Consider the following 11,079-nt stretch of genomic DNA (forward strand, 5'->3'; position numbering starts at 1 on the left):
CGTCAATACCCCTCGGGAAAATATTGTAGAGAATTACAAGAAATACCACGAAATGATTTTGATGAATCCCCAAGTTTCTATCAGTCGTTATCTCTCTCCATCTCTCTTTCATCCCCAAGCATAGGCCTGGGAATTTGGCCTTCAGGTCAGGTTCGGATGGTTTTTGTTTTTTTTTTTGCTGTTCCGGATCCTAAACTTTCTGAATTCGTCATAATTATTTAAAATTTTACAAAATAAACTATTATTAATTAAAATAAACATCTTAAACTATAAACTAGACATTTAAAGTTTTATACTACTTAGAAATATAAAATAATAATAATGATTGCAAACAAAAAGACATTACAATTCAGTCATAAAATAAAACACATGAATTTATAGTTTTGGATATTCATATTTTTGAGTCGAGCATGAATCGTTCTTATTGGATCAAGTCTATTCTCGGTGCTTTTCATAATCAAGTTATTTGAATCGTTTTTTTCGTTTTGATTATTTCGAGTAGAGAAATTTTGAACCCAACTAGGTATTTATTAACTTTTTGTTCAATTTCAGATCGGATATTTTTGGGTCGGTTCTGATTAGAATTTTCAAGTCGAGGTGAAATGCCGACGCCTACTCAAGCGTAACGTATTTTTTACTTATTTAATTTTATAAAAATTGGTGGTCACACACACCTCTTAGGCCTATCAACAATATCCGTGTCGGCAAATCCTTTTCCCCCCTCGACGTCAACGTGTATCTCCATAAAAACACATAATGTACCCATATATATATCTATATCTATATAAGGTTGTGTAAGTTGAAATATAGTGCTAATAAATGCGGCGTTTTGGTACGTATTATTAAAAATCTGAAATGTACGAGAGACAAGTTTAGTGGAAACGGGAAAAGAGGTCCATGGTGGATTTGGTGGAGAGCTAGGCTGACAATGCCACGTCTCTCTCCGACGTCCGTATTCTGCAAACTCTATTAGGGCTAATGTCATCCTCATTTAGAGCATTCTCCACTTTTTTTGTGAGAGAAGTCATTCGGACAAGTTCTGTAGAATGCGTGCCAATAAACGTACGTAATATTTTATGATATAACAAAAAAAGTATATGTTGATGTATGAAGGGTCAAAGAAGCAAAGTGCTAAAAACCCTACCTTATCTCTCTCTCGCGTGAAAAGCCGCATTTGCTTCATCTTCTGGATCTGAGGTCTTTTCCGGCCGGCGGTCTCCGCTGAGCTATGAGAAGGCCTCCATGAGCTCTCTTTACTAGTAATAGTTCTTCTGTAAGTTATTAAGCTTGGTCCGTGGTGGTTGGTGATGAAGCTTTTCTCCGACGGCGTTGGCGTTTGGGTGTAGTAGAGTTGTGGTTGGGTTTGGCTCGTTCTTGGTGAGGTTGGCTTCGTTGTCATGGCGGGATTTCTCTGTCTGTGGCGATGGTGAAGCTAATTATAGATCTGATGGGCTTGAGTATTGTTCGAAGGTGTGCCTTGCCGTGCCGTTGGGTTGTGGGTCTTCGTCTTCGACTTCTATCAGTTTGTACCGTTCTGGTCTCTTTTAGTAGTGGTGTGTGTGTTTGCTGCTGGTGTGTTCAGTACTGTGAGCCACGTTTAACCGATCTATGTGATGGGTTTAACTTTGGTTTTATGCTCGATTGATTTGTTTCTGTGTAGTTGCTCTTTTTCTGTTGATGTTCTTCTGCTTGGGTTGGTCTGCCAGTGTTAGACCTTATCTGGTTTCTGGTTCGCAGTGGTAGTACTTTGATGGTTCAGATGTGGGTTCTTCATTGTTTGGGTTTGGTCAGGCAGACTCTCAAGCAAGGCATCATCAGTTTCTTGGCTCTTCTTTCCGGTCGCAGCACTTCATCATCTGTTCTTGGCTGTCTTATAGGAGCTATTGTAAGCCTTGTTCGTTGTAAGGTCATGTGGAGTGGCTTCTATTGTGGTGTGTGTCCAGAGCTTTCATCGGGTCTCTCTTGAAGATCCACTTGTGCTCACTTGTGTTACGATATGGATGGACTGATGTAAGTACCGGCTCGTTGCTGCGCGAACTTTGAGGATCCTCCACCTTTGTATTTTGGCTCTTTGGATAGGAGTCTATTCCAGGTCCTCTACCCATTTCTCTGAAGTTTCTTCGACCTGTTTCTATCCTTCTTCTGGAGATCGATGCGCTCTTCACCTTTGGAGTGCAATCATCACGTCTACTCCCTCACCTTTGTCTCGACTTTTGGCTTATGTTTGAACTCCTGGTCATCCTTTTTCCTAGATATCTAGTAGTTTTCTTTTATGACTCTGGAAAGATTTCGATCTTTGCCGGCTTGTGGCTCCGGAAGAAAAGTGTTTCTTGCCGGCTTATGTGTATTCGAGTGCATTTCACCAGTTTTAATATAATCTATCAGATGACAAAAAAAAGATGTACGAAGGGTGTGTGGTCTAGTGGGCTCTCCAAGTGTAAGAGATTCATAAGTTCAGTAAGTCTATGTCAGGAAATGATCGAGTCTCACTATCTACGAAAATTAGTTGGTTGCACAAGTTCAGCTTTTGTCTGTTTATTAAGCTTCTGTATTTTGGTTCACTGTTACTTATCTTGGCGAATAACGATAGGACTACATTTCATTTCAACCCAAAGATTGTTTAAGAAAAAAATCCATACGTGATATGATGTAGTTATTGGATAATCATAGCGTAGTTTTTGTTCTTATAGATTAGTGACTAGAATAGAGCCTCGTGGTCTACTTCTTGATTCATTAGTTCGACTCCAATTTGTTCGACAAGACGTCACTTGATTAGATAGAGAACTGAAACCAAAACAAAAGGCTTTTTCCTAGAAGGGGCGTGATAGAACTTAATACAAGATTCTTCGACTGAATTATATCTAATTCTGTCTTTTTTGTAATAATAATTGGACTTATTTATTCAATGGATAATTTATGGACTTCTGTTTCTCGGTATAGTAGATGTGGATGGATTTGGAAGAACTCATCAATAAAGAATAATTTTTTGGGCTTAAAAAACTGCAGGAGGTCGCGCTTGTCACCTTTACACAAGCAACTAAATCATTTATTTGGTCAATGGAAAATATGTTTCACTATTCAATAAGTATATCAGTTTTTTGGGACGGACGGTAAAAGCCTTAACTTCGATGATTTAAGACCCGACATCATGACTTAGTTCAGAGTAAACTACTTTACAAAGAAGATTTCAGTTTTCAATATTGTTCACTGTTGACAGGCGCAAAACAGGACATCTGATTCATTAGACAAAACTACATGTAATTTTCATCGAGATTTATTTTTTTTTGTTAATTATTTTATTCCAGTATTAATTCGGAGACCACCTATTAGAATAGTCTTTTGATGTAAAAAAAAATTGAATTATAACCATTTCCAGTTATTTTCTTTATTCATCAAGTCTTCGTGGCTTAATTCAATTATTGTGTTGGGCAAAGAAGTGTATCATTCGGCTTTCTATTTCTGTATAAACTCTCAAAGTAATTCGTAAAAGGAAGAACTCTAAACTCAAACCGGTTGAGAAGCCAAGCTATCCAAACGCAACACAAACTAATGAACTTCAACATTAAGAAACCACATAACACCAGTTGGCAGATTTGCACTGTTTCGTTTTGCTGATGAAGCATGAACTCAAGCAGAGGAACCGAATAGACTCCAGTCATTGACTCTGAACGTAGAGACTGCATGTTTAATGACATCACACATTGGCGAAATTCCAGATTGTGAAGCTGGCACAGCTAAACCAGATCCCACAGCATTCGCGCTTTCGCTCAGTGGGCTGCACACAAAATGCAAACACATGAGACCAAAGACAACAATAACAACAACACGTTTATGGGGACTCACTTGATGAGAATAGGTTCATACGCAGTCACTAAGACATCTGTTTCAACTCCCTTGAGACGAAGATTCGCCACATATACCTGCCAGAAGAGATCATCACATTAAGACCAGTTGAAGAAGAGGAACCACATTCAAAGGACAGCACAAGGAGAAACTTAATTAATTACCCTAACTAAGTTTTGTGCATCTCTTCCCTGTCTTCCTTTGGATATAGCCTGTAATCAATCATTCTTTGTTAGAAAAAAAAATGGAAAACAAAAGGGGAAGCATCAAATGAATTAATCTTACCATCTCTCCAACAGCAGATGTGACAACGGCAGGGATGTTTCTGAAGGAGAGTCCAGGAGCTTCAATGACTTGTGATTGGTCAATCAACTGAAATTACATGTGCAACATTACTACTATTGTTTTGTATCATATAATCAAAGACATACAAGATAATTGTTTCTAGTTCGACTAGTTTCAGAAACTGAACTGAGAAATAACAAATACGCTCTAGCTAGTTATACGACTTTTCGAAATTAAAAGCATGGCAATGAAAAACACAAGCCTCAACTATTCTTATTATTACTGAAAAGGCTCAAACATTCTATACATATGTTTTAAAGTCTTTGGTGCACAAGAAGAATACAAGAAAGGTTGAAACTTCCAAAAGTGAAACTGAATGGTGTTTTGTATTCCAAAGTCTAGTAGTTCAAGTGGGTTACCTTGAATGCTTCGGCGTCTTGCTCACGAGCAAGATCCTGAAGAAACCAAGAAGCACTGCCGTTGTCCCCGACGTCGCTCTTGAAATCTAAAAGCTCGAATATCAAACTCTCATCTCTTGAAGGATCCACAAACACTTCCTGCCAAACCAAATACTTAAGATTAGAGATTCTGTCTATCCAAATCTTTATAACAACATTATGTTTGGTAGAGGAAGAGTGTAATAACCTGATGATCTGGAACTTGTCGGATATTACTCGCATCCTGAAGAAATCATGACACCATTGTTGATAGAAGATTGATTATTATCAAAAAAGAAAAAAGAGAGAACATGATTGATGATGAGAAACAGACCTGGAATCTTTGAGGGAAGGCGCTGGTAATAGCGCCGCCAAACAAAGGCCTCTCCAGACACAACTCACTACTAGACATGTTCTGTTCGGCGTACAGTTTTTTTTTTCTTAAAATTACTCAGAACAGAACAGAGCTAACCGAAAACTACAAATATGACAAAACTATAGGTAACCAGTAAACTCGTTAAAAGAAAGAGAAGATTAGGGGACAAAAGCGATTTACCGATTGATTAATCTGGCGAGTATAGAGGAACCAACTGGTTGATCGAAGTTGTAGGAATCAGTAGAAAGTTTAAATAACTTGTATATATAGGTGAGTTAATCGAGCGAAGCTTCACTTTCACGCAGAGGGGGGCGTCATTACAACGCCAAGTCAAACATAACCAAAAACAAGAAAAAGAATTCGGTTCTTCGATTTGGTTTCGGTCGGAGTGAATGCAATTCCGGTTCTTTATTGGTTTTTGCAAAAGGGATACCGGATTGGAACCGAGCTATTTTCGATTCGTTTTTTCTGTCTTAGTCATAATAAACGACAGCGTTTTGTGCAACAAAAAAACACCCAGAGCATCGTGCACAAAACCCTTTCTTTTTTTGATTAAACACAGTTTTCCCAACGGCTTCCCAGGCCCAAGAGACTAATTTGTGTCGCTGAGGCCCGAATGTTAAATCCGCAGTGGCCGGGAATCGAACCCAGGTGGCGGTGCTCACAGCTGTGAGTCCTTTACCACCAGAGCTAGACGCCCCGGTTCAAAAACCCTTTAGTTTATTATGACTAAAATGAGGACGTTTTTTTGAAAGCTTGTAATTTACAAAATTTCCCGAGGTTAAGTTGTGTTCTCATCAATGCTGGTCTTAGGCAAAGTCGGATGAAACATTCGCTTCAAATCTCTAAATTTTTTGAAGAAAATTATATAGATATATGTTTCCAATTTTTTTGAAATCTTTAGTAAATTTTTATAGCCTTCAAAATCTCATGACCGGCCCTAGCTCTTAGAGACGTATACAACATGGTTCTGCATATGTTAGGTTAAAGGTTTATACCGAACTTGTTATACTATGACTGTTCATTTTAAAGAGATATGCAAGTTGTTAATTACTCATTTTAGTTTAGTTGTTAAATAAACCACTATATTGGTCAAGAGTCGATTTGTGCAAACACTACTTGTAAGCGTTTAGTTCATTCAAACATAATCAATCAAATATTAGTTATCTTCTTCAACCCTAAATCTCTCTAACACCATGTCATCATTTTCAACCTCTATCAACAAATCGCTGCTCTTAAAAACAATTATTTTCCCTCAGTGGCTGTTTTCTAGACATTGATTTACCAACTTTCGGCTTCTCAAGTGAATCTCTAGATTGGATTTATATATCTTGATTAGATGTCATAATCATTTAGGTTTAGATCAAATTTGCCTAACCATCTAGTTTATGGGTCACATGAACAGATCTTAGAAAGTTTTAATCTTTATGGTGTACATGTTCTTCTAGTGTTTGAAAAAAACAAAATGAATGATCGACAACACCACCGTCAATTACCATAATATGATTCAAAAATCAGATAATAGAACAAAGAGATAAGTGAAACTATCATTTTCTTGCGTTTAAAGAGTGGTTTAAATTTTATAGTTTCTTACAAAGAACATAGCAAATTTTGATGATTCCCCATTTGATTTATTAACTTGTTGGACAATTTTTTTCAACAATGTGCAAATTACAAATTTGAATCCATTTCATTAGACTTAACTATTTATTTAGTCTTACTTTATATTCCTTTAACTATATAAATACTTTGTATAATCTAAATGAACTCAATTATTATTCTCCCATAATCTATTATATAATTATTCTAACAGTAAATCACTATGAATATATGACAGATTATTCAAACATGTTTACACATGAGATCATTACTACGTATAGTTCCATAAATAGTATATTTTTTTAATAGTTTAGTTATGTTTAATAGGTATATAATTTGTATTTTTAAAATTTAAGTATTCATTTGGTCCTTAGTTCGGTTTCTATTTTTCGGTTCCAAAGATATATGATATGCTCGGTTATTTATGAAATTTAGTTTAATTTTTGGTTTTTTCCCAGCACGGTTCAGTGCGTCTGAGTAAATGTACCCAAACCTATACATAATCTTATATAGAAATTATATAAGAAAAAATTATTTAATTTCAAAAATAAATCCGTGTTTTGTAAGCTCGGATCAGAATCTAGTAAGAATATATATTTGTAGTATTTGGTGGTTCTGAACAAAAAAAATACCGAATTATCTGTGCATATAAGAAAAGAAACCAAACTAAACCAGAGCCGAACCGAGACTTCAATACCGAGGCCTACTACATACAACGCTACGCGCCTCCAAAAACAATTAATTTAACTAAACCGAGACTCTATCGCCACTTCAATACAACGCGACGCGCACAAAACGCAAAGCTTAAATATAGCGTTCTGAGAGGCGCGCTTCTCACAGTTCCGTCTTCCCTTGGCGAGCGAGAGAGAGAGAGAGGCAAGGGGTCACTCAATAATGGCTTCTTCTTCTTCGTATCTTCGTCTTCCTCATCGAATCTCTGTTCTCCTTCATCTTATTGTATTCTTTCTCTTATCCTCCCTAGTCACATCGGACACGGAGGCGCTCAAAGGTACTGTGTGTTACTTGATGACTCTTAACGATCTCGCTCTCTAGTTACTCATGTGTTGCTCTTTAAAGTACTTATTTGATACCCCCTTTTACTTTGATTCTCTCTTCGCTTCTTGATAAACACTTAGGGATATGAAGTTCCCTGCTGGGTCTTTTTGATTTTGTGAGAATTGGGTTTTGTGTCACTTCACTTCACTTCACTTCAATCTGCTAGTGTTCATTCCACAGACCATAAAGCTTTCTCCTTTGGAACTGAGGATACATAAAGCTTGAATTTTTATTTTATGTTTTCCCCTGCATATACGTTTCATAGTTTTGCTTATTTATGTCACAGGTGTTGGTCCAGGCAACTCAGCTCTGAGTGTCAACCTTACTTCGTGCGAGCGCATCCAAGTCTCTGGCTACCCAAGAACCGAATTAGGAAAGTATGCACATTCTTTTAAGGTCAAGTTGGCTCCTTTGGTTACTCTCTCGGAGAGGCTACACAGCAAAATTCAGATTTGTGTTCACCGGTAAGTGCAATACCTTTTCTTCTATCCATGTTTTCATATGTTAGTAAGGAAAAAGAGAGAGCCTTGTTTCACCATTGTACTATGGTGGTCTCTTTTCAGGAATGCTTCACTTGGAATGTGCCGGTGTGAGAAATCTGATTGGAAAAATCTTCAGAAGGGCCAGTGGAGCTTCGTCATGTCCCCATATGATACACAATACATTGATTTGAAGTACACTGGTCAATCTTCTGCTTCAGTCACCATCTCCATTACAGAAGGTTCCTCCTTCTTCTCTCTTAGAGACCTGTTCAGGCTTTAGTGACTAATCTTCACTCTCTGATTATGTTTTTCTTTTCTGCAGATTTTCAGCAATGGCGTATTCTCTGTCTTGTGGTCGGACTGGTCGTGATCTTCGCAGCACCGTTTGTCAGCAGCTGGCTTCCATTTTACTACACCAGCTCTATGGCTGTTGGTGTCTTACTCGTCGTTCTTATCATTATTTTCCAGGTAAGTGTTGATGTTTTTTTTCCTCCTGATCATGATAGTATTGCTTAATAGTTATGTCAAAATGTTGCTTCTTGTTGTAGGTTATGAGACTATTGCCTACTGGGAGGAAAAATGTGATGTATCTTGCATTCTACGGATCTGTGGTGAGTATCTTTTTGCCCTCTGGTTCTCCAACCAATTTGTTCCAATAGAAAGTGCTTACTTTTGAAATAACTGTTGCAGGTAGGAGCTGGATCATTCATTCTACATCAGTTCTCAATGATGGTCGACATGATTCTTGTCAATTTCGGGCTGAGTGAAGACATGTATAGTCCAGTAAGTTCCTCTCTTCTCAGTTCTTTCAGATTCTAAATTGATGTGTATTGCAAGCTATTTAATGTGTATATTAGCATAAGCTTAGTAAAACTATTGCTACTTGATTCCCACACTCAGGTTGCAATACTCGTGCTTGTGGGAATAGCCATCACAGGAGCTGCTTTCGGATTCTGGACGGTGAGAAAGTTCGTTGTCTCCAAAGATGGAGGTGTGGATGCTAGTGTTGCCCAGTTCGTTAAATGGGCCATGCGTTCTGTAGCCGCCACGTTTATCTTCCAGGTAACAGTTGCATATGTTCTTGTAAATGAAAGTGTTATAATAATAACAATAGTCTGATGTGTTACTCTCGTTTTTACTTCAGAGCACAATGGATACCCCTTTGGCGATGGGAGCTTTCCTCTCAGCTAGCTTACTTGGTTATCTTCTCAGCAGAACCATTCACAGTAGGTATGTACTCACTTGCCTTCTCTTTTTGTATCTCTTGCTCTGTGACTCTGTCTTTAAGACTGAAATAATGTTGCAATTACGCAGGAAAAGCGTTGCATCTCAAAGGCAGTGGCTGGTCCCTGCTGGTAAGGGACGTCCAATGCAAGGACGAGCTGAGTTCCTTAGCCGTCCTGGAGGAGGTGGACTGTGGAACAGTGCTAGGACTGTACCTTCATCTACCGGCTCTCCTTCTAACGGTATGATTTTTAATATGCTTTTTACATTGTTTGCCTTAAAACGAAATAATTGATAAATTTTTTGGTGTGGTATGACTCTAGGTTTGAGGAATGTGATGGCACGGTCTTCATTTAACCGGAGAACACCGATCGAAAGGAAGGATTACTATTCTACATACCACAGGACGCCGAACCGGAAGAAGTTGACAAAGGAAGAGTATGAAGAGGTGACACGAGAGACGACGAGGGAAGCAATGGCGGGACTCGCTGCTTCTCCAGGATTCAGTGATTGGTTGATTGAGCATGCTGACAGAATCAAGTTGCTTCCTGACGAAAGTTATGATGACGAGATGGGTAGCGAATCAGACTCAACCGGTGAACAGTCCTGGACTGGTTTTATCTGGTAGAGAGTGTAAACCGTCGAGGCAGCAATTCTTAACTACTTGCACGACCGTTTAGTGCTTACCGTTAACTTGGCGTGGATGAGAACGTAGTGAAGCTTTTCAGAGAGTTTAGGGGATAGTTAGGAGTTAGAATTAATCTTTGTACGCAGCTTAGGTGGCTTGATTGTGTGGTGATAAAGTTTGGTCATTGTGTTTCTATTGTAGTGCTTAGGAGCATCCTTATACCTCTTTTAATGGATGAAAGGGAGTTCGAAATGATAAGAATTTTTTTCAAAAAATATTTATACATTAATGGAAATATCAAAGAGAAATTCTCTACGATATACCTAAATTTTTTTTGCCATAAGTATAGAACTTAGAAATAAAAATATGACTAAAATAAACTTAAATGTTTTATCAGAAAAAATTTAATATACACTTATACCCGTATAATTAATTAATCTACACATTATGGTTTAAAGTTAAGGGGTGGGGTTTAGGGTTTAGAGTTGAGAAGTGGATTTTTGAGTATAGGATTTCAAATTTTTAAAAATAAAAAAATTTAAAATTTTCAAAATAAAAAATGTCATTTTGCCCATTTTTGTTTTTGAGATCTATTTTTGTGAGAAAAACTTAAAAAAATTTATTTGAGAGAATTGCCCGATATCAAATATCTCTCTAATTTATCTAGCGAAAATAGTCTAACAGTACTTTATATTTCATAGATTCTCTTTTGTGTTCTTGTAAATGGTTGATGAAGTGGAAGATAAAAATAAGAAAAAAGTATATTGTTAAAAATATAAAGATGGATTGTCTCCATTCAAACTGTGTTAATGCTGATATTGAATAATGAATATCTTCTACATTCGTCATAGTAACTAGACGCTAGTAGTATCAACGCCTAGATTCACGAGTCATGACTCTTCGTTTTCTACCAAAGCCATTATGAGACCGCTACACCTTCCCTCCCATGCTAAGGTTTTGTTTTTTGGTAAAATCCCATGTTAAAGTTTACAAGAAACTAGGCGTCTTTGCTTTAGAAACATCGTTTTACTAAAACACTAATCTTTTTATTCCTCTTTATATATCAACAACATACCTACAGTTGTTATAGATTTTAGATTTAAACGGTGTTATGTTAGAATGGGTTCAAGCCCAACAGAAGTTTCTACC

The 11,079-nt window shown here is 37.4% G+C and overlaps 2 protein-coding genes across 4 annotated transcripts; one reads left to right on the forward strand and one right to left on the reverse strand.

Annotated features, from left to right (window-relative positions):
- Window positions 1-3,366: 3,366 nt before the first annotated feature.
- Window positions 3,367-5,316, reverse strand: LOC106449855 (ran guanine nucleotide release factor). 3 transcript variants are annotated; one of them, XM_022705156.2, is made up of 8 exons: window positions 5,122-5,316; window positions 4,900-5,043; window positions 4,774-4,809; window positions 4,548-4,685; window positions 4,129-4,215; window positions 4,008-4,055; window positions 3,865-3,920; window positions 3,367-3,775 (listed from the first exon to the last, which is right to left on the reverse strand). In XM_022705156.2, exons 2-8 carry the CDS (start codon window positions 4,975-4,977, stop codon window positions 3,628-3,630), a joined length of 591 nt encoding a protein of 196 aa, XP_022560877.1. In that variant the 5' UTR covers window positions 4,978-5,043; window positions 5,122-5,316; the 3' UTR covers window positions 3,367-3,627. The 3 variants fall into 3 exon arrangements, with proteins under 3 accessions (XP_022560877.1, XP_013746991.1, XP_013746990.1); XM_013891537.3 differs by having other exon boundaries at window positions 3,844-3,920; window positions 4,900-4,980; window positions 5,122-5,305; XM_013891536.3 differs by having other exon boundaries at window positions 3,844-3,920; window positions 5,122-5,303.
- A 1,983-nt stretch (window positions 5,317-7,299) lies between these two features.
- Window positions 7,300-10,258, forward strand: BNAC06G25230D. The gene is made up of 10 exons (XM_013888289.3): window positions 7,300-7,549; window positions 7,883-8,060; window positions 8,160-8,317; window positions 8,401-8,546; window positions 8,627-8,689; window positions 8,769-8,861; window positions 8,979-9,140; window positions 9,223-9,308; window positions 9,393-9,544; window positions 9,626-10,258. The coding sequence occupies exons 1-10, from the start codon at window positions 7,435-7,437 to the stop codon at window positions 9,928-9,930; spliced, it is 1,458 nt and encodes a 485-aa protein (XP_013743743.1). The 5' UTR covers window positions 7,300-7,434; the 3' UTR covers window positions 9,931-10,258.
- Window positions 10,259-11,079: the final 821 nt, after the last annotated feature.

This window comes from Brassica napus, chromosome C6 (genome assembly GCF_020379485.1).
Source record: "Brassica napus cultivar Da-Ae chromosome C6, Da-Ae, whole genome shotgun sequence".
In the NCBI taxonomy this organism is placed as follows: domain Eukaryota; kingdom Viridiplantae; phylum Streptophyta; class Magnoliopsida; order Brassicales; family Brassicaceae; genus Brassica; species Brassica napus.

Bases quoted from the DNA above. Each gene is read 5' to 3' on its own strand.
- LOC106449855 (XM_013891537.3), bottom strand. From the start codon at position 4,977: ATGTCTAGTAGTGAGTTGTGTCTGGAGAGGCCTTTGTTTGGCGGCGCT. The intron at 4,810-4,899 runs GTCTGTTTCTCA...TGATTTCTTCAG, and splicing joins CCTTCCCTCAAAGATTCCAG to GATGCGAGTAATATCCGACA. The intron at 3,776-3,843 runs GTGAGTCCCCAT...TTTTGTGTGCAG, and splicing joins TATGAACCTATTCTCATCAA to CCCACTGAGCGAAAGCGCGA.
- BNAC06G25230D (XM_013888289.3), top strand. From the start codon at position 7,435: ATGGCTTCTTCTTCTTCGTATCTTCGTCTTCCTCATCGAATCTCTGTT. The intron at 8,547-8,626 runs GTAAGTGTTGAT...TTCTTGTTGTAG, and splicing joins TTCTTATCATTATTTTCCAG to GTTATGAGACTATTGCCTAC. The intron at 9,545-9,625 runs GTATGATTTTTA...GTATGACTCTAG, and splicing joins TACCGGCTCTCCTTCTAACG to GTTTGAGGAATGTGATGGCA.